Raw genomic sequence first — 13,555 nt, 5'->3', positions numbered from 1 at the left:
ACCATTACATTTCCTTATACATATATCAGTAAACATGCTAAGTGTGCTTCTATACTCTGTGTCACAATAAGTTGGCAGCACAGCCAGGGCTACAAGCCTTGGCACACCATTTGGGGGTGCACGCTAGAACATAGTTCGGGAACTGTCGTGCACTGTTTAGCTTCCACAGCAAAGTATTCTATTCATGACCATTTGGTGCTGTTTCTGAGATCGTTTTTTGATTTCTTGGTGCTTAGGCTTAACAAAACATGTTGTACTAGCTGTACATGGTCTCCGGGCTGTTGCAGCATGGGAGGCGACAAGCCCCAGGCACTGCTAGATCTCAAAAGATGCGTTAAGAAGCCCATATTTCAGAAAATCCGGCATCGGGGTCCAGCATCCAGCGTCATTTCGAAAAAGAGAATTTTGAACAACCCATACCAACATGCAAGTAATTTACTGAACTAATTGAATTTCTCAAGCTAAAATACATGAAAAAATCGTAAACTATGACTTACACACAACCTACAGACATGATAGCTCTCGGATTCCAATTTGACTATAAGCAAAAACATAATTCTGTTATGCGAAAACTCAAAGAAACCCCTTTTGCAGCATGTCTACTATTCACAGACGAACCGCGGCGCCCGCCATTTGCGCGCGGGTGTCTTAGGGGCCACGAAGCGGCGAGCCCGGTTCCTTGCAATGCCTCCAGCTGGCGCTCCCCTCAGTCGCATTGCGGCCCACGCAAGAGGCCGCGTTTCGACCACAAAGCCCGGCTTCGTGCATAGCGTATGTGGCCAGCATTTCCCGGTAAACATTACGGTTACATACGTTCCAGTTACCGGGAAGTATGAGAAACAGTCAGGAATCTGAATGCTACCATGTTCCACTCTTAAAGGTGAAGCTTAAGCGTCCTCCAAATTTTTACCCTTTTCATGGAGCAGTTTGTTCTACAGAAACGAGGTGGCGCTTTTGGGGGCGCATCATACGAGGCCTCAGCTGCAGCACGCAAACACGAAACCATTACTGCTTCTACCTTATTTCTGTGCGGTCAGCTGTCAAAAATGCAACTGAGTTTTCACTAACGCAGTGTGCTCCAATCATGTTGGATTGAATCATGTGGATTGGAGACATCTGCAGTAGTTGGCTGCAAAAATAGTGACTGCAATATTAAGGAATGCTTACCGCTGCTGCAACTTTCTGTACGTGCATGTTACTGACACTTCGAGATGTATGGCTTTCCTCAAAGATACAGAAACTTGCTCACCCGCCAGAATTGTATCACTAACCATCAAAGAAAGGGCTTCAGCCCCGGAATGTCGGCAAGGGTGAGTACCGCTCGTTAAACAATGACAAAGGGAGTAGCACCGCTTCCTGTCGTAGTAAGTTTTGCACACAGTATCTACACACACCTAGCCCAACTGGCATGGAAACACGCCCACTCTATTGCCAACATGTCAAGAATAAGTGATTAAGCGCACACTTGAATATACGCACACTATACATGTACACATAATAAATGATGGACACCAATAGCGCATGAATGGTCGAAGCTGAATGTTTTGTGACGGTCCACAAAAGTAAGCGAGTTAACAGCGATAATACATCTTTGCTACAACAGTGATATGATTGGCTGAAGCCGTTTCGGAGCAGCTTTTTGGAGCAGCCAAAAGGGCATTTTGGAGCAGAGAAACAGGCTTTTGGAGCAGCTCAAGGCTCATTGCCAAGTGGAAAACTTGACTTTGCGAGAAGTAAAATAGTAAAATAAGGAGGAAGCCTTTGGGAACGAAACCTTTTGTGCCATAAAAAGGGTGTTGGGTGCATTTCAATGCGGGCAAAATGCAAAAACACCCGTGTATACTTAGATTTAGGTACACATTAAGGAACCCCAGGTGGTCCAAATTATTCCGGAGTCCCCCACTACGGCGTGCCTCATAATCAGATCGTGGTTTTGGCACGTAAGACCCCATAATTTAATTAAATTAAAGGCAACTGTGCAACATCATATGTAGGCCCAAATAACTAGTTTTAGAACTTCAGCTTCATTTAATTTATTATGTGACCAAGTATAGATCAGCGCTGTGTTATAGCCACCAAGCCCCTATAGGACAGCAGTTATAAATGAACAACAAGCAAGTCACTGGAACTTTTATTTAAAAATGGCTAGAATGCACATGGCAAGCTTACAGAAAAACGATGAAAAAACACCATCAACGGTTCTAAACACATATGAATTGAATAATAATTATGTACATGTAACGACAGCACAACTTCTCGGCTTCTTGGCCTATCAAAAAGCAGTGGACTTGTTCTGTGCCTTTTTCTGTAAGCAACATCATTCACTCTTTAACTTCAAAATACTGCCTAGTTGGCTGCCTTAGGTGACATTTTGTCAAGAGCAGCTGAAAGCCCTGTTTTCCCTTCAGCAAGCAAGGCCTGTCCACTTTCAATATCGCAAATTTTTCATCTTTATGCCGTTGTTGATGTGTTGATGAGGAGCTCTGCATTCACCAACATTTTCTTTGCTGTTTCTACTTCCAGCTGGAGGTTTTTGTCAGCATCACTCGGTGTCATCTTGGGAACATTGGCACGCTGCCGTTTGGCAGCCTGCTCTTCTTCAGCTGCCAAACGTTCTCTGTACCTTTTGCTTGCCCCTCGCACTGCTCTGACGACATCAGGCATAACATCAAAGCTAGATGGGTCACTCCAAAGCGTTTGGCATATGAAACAATGTTTCTTATGCCATTTATGGTCTGAATATTCAATCTAGACCTTTCATTAAGTTGACGGCGGTTCACACTATACCCCCTTACCACATCTGCATTTCCGTGTGGAATGCAGAGCAACGCTTTGACAATCTTGCTCAACAGAGGGTACTTGGCTCCATTGTCAGGCTTCTTTTCATCAAAAATGGTCTGCCAGTGCTTTTCAACAGAGATGGATGCATCTGATTCAATGTGCCGCAGCTGGAGGAGGTTGTATTCGTCCATCAAAGCAGAGATGTCGCGCGGCTGTATAACTTGTGGAAGCCCCGAAGCTAGTTGTCTGAGATCACTGCACGAGGATTCCATTTTCCTGGACTCTGGCTTCAGGAAGCGTAGACTCTTCAGCAATAAATTACCGAATGGCAGTCGTGACACGAGGTACTCTGTGCACTTGATATAAAACTTTCTGGCACCCAGCCTAAATGCTCTTTTGTCCGCTGCTTCCCAAGATAATATTTCCCGCTCAGTGCCCTCTCCAATCTCCACTTTAGCTTTCCAGTTGGCAGGAGACTCGGCCTGCAGTAGTGGCAGCTCTGTGCGCTTCTTAGAGCTATAGGACTCTTTAGTCATAAAACGTCCACACAGCTTAAAAACTAAAGCCACCATTTCACTATAAAGCAGATGAGCCAAAGGTTCGCGCTTTTGAAACAGGGACAAAAAATCGGTAAAAATATCTGTAGCATTCTTCATGAACAGGAGCTTTGCATAAAATGTTCTGTCTGAAAACGCTTTCCTCAGGCGTTGACGCAGTTGTCCTCCCAAATGACAAGCTGAATCAGACATGACAATGCTTCTGATCGCTGGAAACTGCTCAATGAGGCGATCTACTGCAGGCCCTAACATAAGCCACCTGGAGCTCAAGTGACGTAAGAAAACATTGCTTGGCAGTTGAAGCACTTCTTGCTGGGGCTTAATCGAAGCACTTTGTACAGCACTTTTGAAAAAGTAATATACATCCACGACTGCTGCCTCAATTTCTGAACCAAAAGCATCTATGCCATGGCTGAATGCATTATGAACTTTGTGGAGGCAGCATTTGCCTACATCTATGAGGTTTGGGTGCAGTTCCTTCAGTTTCTTTTTCACAGCTTTCATTACATTAGGCCCATCACTAAAGAACCAAATGAAGATCCTTTGTTGCCTTCCTTGTTTCACTGAGAAGGATATCAGCCGTAGCTGAGCCTAACCTGAAAGACTGAAGATGTTCCACAACCACATGTTTTGCAATGCATGAAAAGTACCTCACCATCACGTCTAGTTGCTGGCAACGTTGCTCCAGCAATGGCGTTTCATCAATTGCAATTGAGTAGAAAACATTTGGTCTGTTTAGTTCATCAATCACAAGTTTTCTAAAGTAGGGTCCAAGACCATCAGACACCATGTAGGAGGCTTTGGTTCGTTTGCAGGAAAACTGTTTAGCAATTTCGGAATCGGGGAACATCCTCGGAAACAGAGACGTGGCTGTATGCACCCAGGAGAAGGGAACTTCTTTGAGAGTAATCCCCAGAACGAAGAGTCTCTGCATGAACCACGCGGTCGCCTGAGAGTGTCGCTGAACTCTGCGAGAAGTCCAAATGTGTCTGACAGGTCTTCGGCGTTTTCAGTACACCTGCAGAATCACGATGGTTCTTCGTGGCCTCAATATGCCGCTTGCTTGTAGCGTGTCGCTTTATCGCTGCAACACCATGCTGTGTGCATTTAATGGTGTGATTGCAGACAATGCAGAATCCACTGCCATCAATGCCTTGGCGACACCAAGATGATATGGTGTCACCATTTTCGTCCTTTTGGCTGAGGATGTCGATGTTGAACTTGGTGGAACGACCTGAGGAACAACAAATTTCTTAGTTTAGTATCGCGGCACATACATGCATTTGGCATGCTAGAAGGATCAGTTTTAGAGACACCAGGCAAGACAACTCCCCAAAAATGTTTTAAAAGCGATTGTATCACATTTTCCACTGCAGCTCAAATGTATAATGAACAGACCAGCAACGAAACGAAGCATCAAAGCAAACGGACCGAACAAATGACACTATCGGGAAGCAGCCCGGTCGTATACCGGAGTCCCATGGGCAAATTTGATCGCGATCAGCAGTGGTCGCTGCTACACGGTCCAAACTAATCCGGAGGTCATATGGCGCACACGTCAACCAAATCGCGATCTCGGAGCCAGATTGCGGTTGTTGTGATCCCGATCAGGCCTGATTGCGATCAAGAATGACCGTGCAGCTACACCTGATCCGGATCGAGCCCAATCCAGGTTGGCCCTGATCATGATCAAAGGTACCCATTTGACACCGGTATTAGTGTACCGCATGAGAAAATATGACCGTAAAACACACCTGCTAGTATCACCGTGCTGCAAACACGAATCGAAAGTTAGCAAAGGGTCCAGAGTACTGATTTCTAACGTTAGATCATGGCAAATGATAAGCGCGACGAAGTAGATAGCGCCGCATGCCAGCAAACTACAATGTGATGCGATGTCGCCAGCCGGCCGCCTACGTGAAAATGCAATACAAAAGGCACAGACACTGAGCCTCTGCAATCGGTCGACGAAATATAACGCCAAATAGATATTTGCAGAGCGATTGTGGTTGGTTTCGTCCTTATCAAGGACGAAACCAAATATTAAATAACAATTGAACTGACTTGACAGGAGGGCTAACATCTACTCAATGCAACAATGGCAAACTTGCATCGCCCTAAGGCATCACTATACCAGTGCAGTGTTTTTTCATAACGCCTTATTAAGAAAGTTCTGTGAACTCACCTTTAAGCTTCGAGGGCGCCATTTCAATGAGGAGTTGTGCTACAGCATTCTAAGCACATCATTGTCCGGTAGTTCGACTTGCCCAACACACAGGCTCACGTTTTCTTTGCTTTACGTGCGAAGTGCGCATTGGCGACGAAGGTCGATGTCGACGTGAGGATTGATGTCACTCGCAATTGTGGGGCGCATGGACGTTTCTACCTCGATATATTAGTTTCGCTTTCGGAATGTGAAAATACACGTTTGGCGCAGCTTTGGTGCAGAACAGCAAACATGTAGCAGGATGTAGCAGGATGTAGCAGGATTTGCCTTTTGGCGCACTTTGGCGCGATTGGCGCAGCTATCACATCACTGCTACAAGGTATTACAATGTACAAAACAGCTACGTTTCAAGCCTTGTGCGCAGCAAGAACAAATCTATCGGAACTGAGCACATCCGCAAGTTATTAGGCAGAAAATAATCAGATAGTGACCGCACTGAGAAAATTTACAGAGCCAGATATGTGACAAGCCGCTGCTTCAAAATATTTGCCAAATGAAGAACGAAGAGCACGACACACTAATTCCGATTCAATTCATGAGCGGAAAGTTTGGACGGCTTGGAATACATATTTAGCCCCGATTTTAGAACAAACACCATCTGCGCTGCTTCCGCCGCTTGGATATAGCTTAATCATCTCCAAAAGCATTTTTGCGTGCTCTATGAAGCTGTGGCCAAAGCTTCATGTCATCGACCCAGACACCATCTACGATATCTCTCGAAACAGAGGTTTGTTAAGCCCCACCTGCATCATACACATCCATTGTAAATGTGGAGACAACGGAGACAGTTAAGGCAAGCAATGGACGCGTCACCACGTGATCAAACGTGGTAGCACCCATGGTATCGTCACAAAAAGGGTCAATAGATTATGAATATTTGCTTGTACATTGATGGCACCACGTGACTGATTTTCCATACATGAAGTGTGTAATGTAGGTAGAGTTCTGAAGTTTGTGAGTGCAAAGCTTTTATGCAATTTAAGCATGATGTGTGGAAACAGCAAATGACTACTACTCAAGACGCAGCCATAGAAACATTGGCTGTATTATACAGCAACAAGAAAGTTCACTGCACCTGAAATCGAGCATGGTATACTCACCTATCAAACAATGAAAAAAATAATAAAGAAAATAAACGACAGCATGTATATCCATGCACACAGCCATAGACACCTTTCATCTAACATGCTAATGAACTATCAAAATGGCACACATAATTCCCACAAGGAACAACAACACTGAATGCAAGCACAAAAGGACTTTGGTTAAACATTCTGAAGTACAGCTAGAAAACAACACTTGTAGCGATGAAGGGTGATCGGTTGGTGATGATGGTTCTTTCGTTAGAATTTGACAGAAGATCGGTGAACTCTTGGCTCATTTCGCATGTCTTGATTGGTTAGAAGAGGCAAAAAGCACAAACAAAATCTTATCAGATGCATTGACTGTTAGCCTTTTTTCTTTTTCCCCTAAATGCACTTCCCCTTGTTGATAGGCAGGGCCGCTGTCAAATTCACAGCACTACCTCCATTGAATGTCGGGTTGTTTAGCGATCACCAATCACCTCTACGAATTCGAGGTCTTAATAACCTGGGAATGATGTTGACCAGAGCTTTTTGATGTTGCAAAGACAAAAGAAATCCGGCAGAACCCATCTTAACACTACCAAAGTTAGTGTAATTAGCATTCACGCAATGTAGCGACCACGTAGCGACACACCGTATTGACTAAGACACCTTTAATCTGTAGTGGTCTTCCCGAGATTTGAAGTGCTTGGCTATTTGTGACATACACCATCTCTGTGATTGGCCCACTTTGTCATGACCATCGCTCACCAAGGTATCACGACAGTACATTGAGGACCTAAGCCACTGGCGCATGCAGAGGCAACGAAGAAATTGCGAAGAAGGAATGACGTCGATACAACGACAAAGACATTACGAAGACAATGGCATGATGACATTGGGATGATTCTGAAGTGATGATCATAAATAACCACGACACAATTACAATGCCATGACGACAGTGGCATAATCATGATTGAATTACTATAGCACAATTATATAACGGAATGAAGGATAAATTATGTTGATTGAACGATGAAGGCGGTATGACGATAGCGGCATGACAACAATTGGATGATATTTCTGAAATGATGGCGACGGTGCAACAGTGTGATGACTGTGCCCTGGCAACAATGGAACAACGACAAGTGTACAATGGTGGAGTGTTGATGACAGTAGGACAAGAATGATGGCGATGGAATGACCATGACAGTATCACAACCACAGTATGACAACAAATGCATGACAATGACCATATGTCAATGACGCAATGACGACGATGGCATGACAACCACAACAATCATGTTTGAATTACAACAGCACAATTACGATGAAATGATGTAAATGGAACTGTGAAGGCGGTATGGCGATGAGGACAGGGCTGGGCAAAGGTACTTTGCAACTGTATCATGATACGATACAAGATATTTGGGCAAGTATTTGACATGCACATTACAAGATACTACCGCAATCATTGTATCTGATACGATACTTTCCATTATATCTAAATAATCTAACAGCAAACGCATATGCACAAAGATGTTTGCTTGGAAATTTCTCAACCCTGACCAACCTTCTTTCATGTGAATGAAATGTCTGTTGTAGCTCAAATGTTTTGTCTTTCTTGCTAAAAAAATAATACTTTCATTTCGAAACAATTTATTGGGGTTGCTTTAGCTGCTTAACATGAAAGCTCTTTATATGCTGTGTTGTCAGCGGTTTTCGCTTGTCGTTTTTGTAATTGATGGAAGTCGTTGCTCTGCTTGTCGACCAGCTAGTGAGTCGCCATCTAATTACAAGAACGTCAATAGGAAGCCTCTGCCCAATGGCGCAAATACCGCTGTGGAGTTTAAGAGGAATACCACTGTGGAGTGCGACCACGTGACTGCTCCACCAATAGGGACGCGCAGACCTTATCGCCTGCCCTGGCTGGAGGGCTCTGGAGAGAGAGTAAAACATCTTTATTAATAATATTTGAATGGCGAGAGCAGTGTGGAAGGAACCCTCAGTCCAGGGTCCCTAAGATGATTCCGGCGATGTTTCAAGCACGTTGTATCACAGCTCGGAGGGCCTCGGGAGGTCCGTCGCGGAGGGCATCGTCCCACAGCTCTTTGTTGCGTGGGGTAAAGGAGAGTTGGCAAGGGAGAAAAGAGGTTTGCAGTGCACTCAATCGTGACGTGGAAGATTGTGGGCGAGCTGCCACAGCCAGGGTCGAGGTCAAAATGGCTCTTGCTCCATCCGCGCATTTGTCGCGTTGACTGGCGTGGAGAATAAAAAAATGTCGCAGTTTCGCCCGAAAAGTGAAGCATCGATTGCGATAGCAAATTAGTAGATAGCTATACCAAGTAAGGATAGTCGTTTTCTCAGCCGCATAAATTTGTAAACATTCGCTTATTAACTAAATTAACAAGTACGGTGTCATGCGCACACAGGCAAACATGAACACATCTTGCTCGATGACTGCGTAAACTCACTAAGAAACGCTGGAGTGAGGAATCGCGGCAGTAGCAGCGAGCGAATTGACCTTCGTACAGCTCTCACTTCAATGCGAATGAAATGTAGAAAGCACATTGCGTACAAAGCTACCGGCACTGCACGCACTCTGCAAACATCACAGATCGCTTTAAAGATGAGGCCCACGCGGGCGCGCACTTTGGCCACGTTGCAGATCGCTTTCAAGATACGGCACCTGCATGGCCACGCCATAAGCAGCAGCCTGTGGAGAACATCCATCCCCCCTCCCTCCCTCCCTCTGCCTCACCCCTGTGTCTCACACGCGACAGGAGAGGGTGCGCATCCGCACAGCCTTCCTCGCTCACACACGCGAGATTAAGCCGCATTTGCCGGCTCACCCTCGCACGCTTGCGCTCGCACATACAGTATACAGTGCACGGCAACGATTTTATCGCCCTTGAGCTTTATACGGAACCTCACGGGCATACAGTTTCTAAATAAATACCCTAGAGGGAAATGTGGCGCTAGTGTTTACGGGGGTTCTCATGAGCATTGCCTCAACCTACATGGGAATGATGGGAAGTGCAGGCTTCGGATTGACTTCGATCTTAAGACCAGTGGCGTTTGCTTGCGGCGCAGTAAACACAGCTATACTCAAATATTATTGTGTAAAATCTCATTTTATTTCAGCGGTATGTTATATAATGTACAACACGCTACATAAACTTTGTATCACTTTGAGATGGAAACATGTTTTACTATGGTTTGTCACCAGGACACACCAGGGTATGCATACTTGTGCGATTCTGTTCCCGATTTAATGCCAAAGAATAACGCCAAAGACCGAGGGTCCCACTACAGTTCTTTCACTTTGGGACCCTCGTCTGTATATTTGTCATGTAATTACTTCTTTTTTTTGGAACCAATAAATCTGAATCTGAATAACAACCGTGCATGTACTTATATAAAAATACTCAAGTATTTCTGGAAATAAAAATGTTGTATTGTGAGAAAGTGTTGCACCCTTGAGCGGAATGTTACAAGTGTCGTCTGCTACGATGCCTGCTCGCTGCAAACGCGAGACTTTTCTCGCAGACGACAGGCACTTGCGAACTCTTTCGCTCTTTCGAAAGACTGCGTCGGCTGTCACGATTGCTGAACGTCTTCAAGTACTTTTAAGCACATCTGCTGCAGTGCTAGCTAGGATGCTTGTGGCCTCCTATGAGCATACTTCATCATATATTATATTGACGTACGGCTTCCGAAGCATTACGGCGTGGCTTTGCACTTACCCATTTTGTGACACTAGACTACAGCCAGGGAGCAGCAACCTTTCCTACCACAACTAAGTTTGTGTTCTCAAAGTCGTAAAACACGGATTTCAATGAGCACATAAACCAGCAATGCATAATGAAGCCCTCAATAAAATTTGATTGTCAAGCCACTAGAAGTACGCCTGTCTATGTCTTGTATCAGTAGCGCCTTTTTTTTCCTATTCTGAACTTTCATAAAGCACGTAACACTACAGTGCCAACAACACACATAACAAACCAAGGTCCAAACGCTCAAAACATGTTCTTTCAACGTTTACTATGCCGCCACTTTCTCGTCAGGGCTTCGACGCCACACCGCGACACAAATATTGGCTCAGCCGCTGGCCCAACGCGCTATCGCCACTTCGAGCAACATAATAAAGGCAGAGAGCTTTGCGTTGCACTGTCCCACTGCAGGTTATAGCAATTGCACTTGGAGCGAAACCAAAACTGCCCAAAAATACTTATAGACTAGTTCACCAGTCAATAGAATACCAATACGAAGCCTGTACTTCCCATCATTCCCATGATGGTTGAACGATCGCTGCACCAGATTTCCCTCTAGGTATACTAATATGAAACTCTATGCTCACGGGAGAGAAGCGACATGCAACAGAGGTGTTGGCCATGCCTGGCCAGGCGCAAACACATCTCTCTCCAGTCAGGCCCAAACAAAGGGCCGCAGATGGAAAAAGCAAAGCTGCGCGGCCCGCGTGGCGACGCCAGCGTCGCCAACGTGCTCCCGCGCACTAGCCCGCTTCCCATCCTCGATGGTGCGGATTTCAGTGTTAATTAGCGGGATGTGTTACATACTGCTTTCAATATATTTCTGGACGGACTGTGGCAGCTATTTCGAATTAACGTCTTGTGAACTGACAAGCTTTTACTGTGTGTGTGCGTATATATATATATTGAAATGGGGTTTATTGTAGCTCGTTCGAGGGATCGCAGGTAGCTCTAGATCACGAGTCCTAGCGCTTCGCATCAACAACCCGCGCTCGTGTCTCGCGCCGCAGCGGTAGCAGTCCGCACAGTGCCACATGCATATTACCCACTACAACTACCCCCGGGGCGAAGAGGAGCCACCCTGGCGACCTAAGGCGATGATACGATAAGGGGGTCGTGGTACGGCTTCAGGCGGCTGACGTGAACAGTCTCGCGGCCACGGCGGCGTTTGTCCGAAGATGGTGTCACCGGTTCGACCACATAATTTACAGGCGAAGTACACGCGACGACCCGGTACGGACCTTGATATTTCGGAGCAAGCTTTGGGCTAAGGCCTGGAGCTTGGAAGGGCAGCCGAAGCCAGACGTGAGAGTCCACGGCGAAGGACTGTGTGGGCTGATCGTTGTCGTGACGATCTTTGTGGATTCCTTGGGTATCCGACGTGAACGAGCGAGCCAGTTGGCGGCACTCTTCAGCATGGCGAGCAACTTCGGAAAGAGGGGTGAATTCAGAGGCATCCGGGTGATATGGTAGTACGGTGTCGAGGGTAGTGGATGGTTCACGCCCATAAAGAAGGAAAAATGGTGAGAAGCCTGTGGTAGCCTGAACGGCGGTATTGTATGCGTACGTCACAAAAGGGAGGACATCGTCCCAATTTGAATGATCCGATGCAACATACATGGTGAGCATGTCCCCAAGGGTGCGGTTGAATCGTTCCGTTAGACCGTTAGTTTGTGGGTGATACGCCGTAGTGGTGCGGTGAATAGTGCGGCACGCGGCAAGTAGCTCATTAATAACTTCGGACAAGAAGACACGGCCTCGGTCACTGAGTAGTTCTCGCGGTGCGCCGTGCCGTAAGACGAAATGCCGTAAGATGAATGCGGCGACGTCGCGAGCAGCAGCCGAAGCAAGTGCAGCAGTTTCAGCATATCTTGTCAGGTGGTCTACTGCGACAATTATCCAACGATTTCCGGCAGCACTGCACGGAAGGGGCCCATAAAGGTCGATGCCAACCCGATCAAAAGGACGTGCAGGACACGGTAAAGGTTGCAGAGGGCCTGTCGGATGAGAAGATGTCTTGCGTCGCTGACAGGCTGCACATGACCGAATGTACTTGCGGACATAAGAATACATGCCGCGCCAGTAGTACCGCTGGCGGAGCCGCTCGTAGGTTTTCAGGACGCCAGCATGAGCTTGTTGTGGGTCTGCATGGAAATACGTGCATACGTCGGAACGCAAATGGCGAGGGAGGACTAGCAGCCATTTGCGACCGTCGGGCTGATAGTTTCGGCGGTACAAGATGGCGTCCCATAGCACGAAGTGGGTGGCTTGGCGACGAATGGCTCGAGGGCATGTAGACGTTGAAGAACTGCTAAGAATGTCAATGAGAGACAGAATCCACGGATCTTTTCTCTGTTCAGACGGCATGTCAGTAACAGCAAGCGTAGCAACCGGGCACTCTATGGATGAAGGTGGCCTTTCGTCGGATCGCATGGGCGCACGGGAGAGCGCATCTGCATCAGAATGTTGGCGCCCGGATCGATAAATGACGCGAATGTCAAATTCTTGGATCCGAAGAGCCCAACGTCCAAGACGCCCCGACGGGTCTTTCAGTGACGCAAGCCAGCAGAGCGCGTGGTGGTCTGTCACAACGTCGAACGGACGGCCATACAAGTAAGGGCGAAATTTGTTTAAGGCCCAAACTATAGCTAAACATTCTTTTTCCGTGACAGAATAATTGGATTCCGCCTTCGTGAGAGCACGACTCGCATATGCAACCACATATTCTGGAAAGCCAGGCTTCCGTTGTGCAAGGACGGCCCCAAGACCAACGCCGCTGGCGTCGGTATGAACTTCAGTCGGTGCACTCGGGTCGTAGTGGCGTAGAACAGGCGGTGAGGTAAGCCGACGACGCAAAGTGGTGAAGGCTTGGTCACATGCCGGAGTCCAGTCACGAAGGTCACCAGAGCCAGCCAGGAGCTTCGTCAGGGGAGCGATGATGCAGGCAAAATTGCGCACAAAGCGGCGAAAATAAGAGCAAAGACCGACGAAACTGCGGAGCTCTTTCACTGTAGTCGGCCGCGGAAATTCTGTGACAGCACGAAGTTTGTCAGGGTCGAGAAGGACGCCGTCTTTGGACACGACATGGCCAAGTATGGTCAGCTGGCGGGCTCCGAAGCGGCACTTTTTCAAGTTAAGTTGAAGGCCGGCGGT

The 13,555-nt window shown here is 46.8% G+C and overlaps 1 protein-coding gene across 4 annotated transcripts in view; it reads right to left on the bottom strand.

Moving 5' to 3' along the window:
- Positions 1-13,555, bottom strand: part of LOC126548475 (uncharacterized) — a 215,144-nt gene that overhangs the window by 183,952 nt on the left and 17,637 nt on the right. The window contains exons 1-2 of one of the 4 annotated variants that reach the window (XM_072289373.1): positions 5,524-5,601; positions 3,994-4,572 (exon numbers count right to left, since the gene is read on the bottom strand). The exons of 1 other annotated variant lie outside the window; for it this stretch is intronic. In XM_072289373.1, the coding sequence (XP_072145474.1) occupies positions 3,994-4,272 (279 nt within the window). In that variant the 5' untranslated portion in view covers positions 4,273-4,572; positions 5,524-5,601. Of the gene's footprint in view, positions 1-3,993; positions 4,573-5,523; positions 5,602-13,555 lie in introns of those variants that run through there. 2 more of the 4 variants (XM_055063729.2, XM_055063728.2) reach the window with 2 other exon arrangements.

Source organism: Dermacentor andersoni, chromosome 1 (genome assembly GCF_023375885.2).
Source record: "Dermacentor andersoni chromosome 1, qqDerAnde1_hic_scaffold, whole genome shotgun sequence".
Lineage (NCBI taxonomy): Eukaryota > Metazoa > Arthropoda > Arachnida > Ixodida > Ixodidae > Dermacentor > Dermacentor andersoni.
The sequence above is the reverse complement of the archived record's forward strand: the minus strand, read 5'-3'. Positions and strand labels throughout refer to the sequence as shown.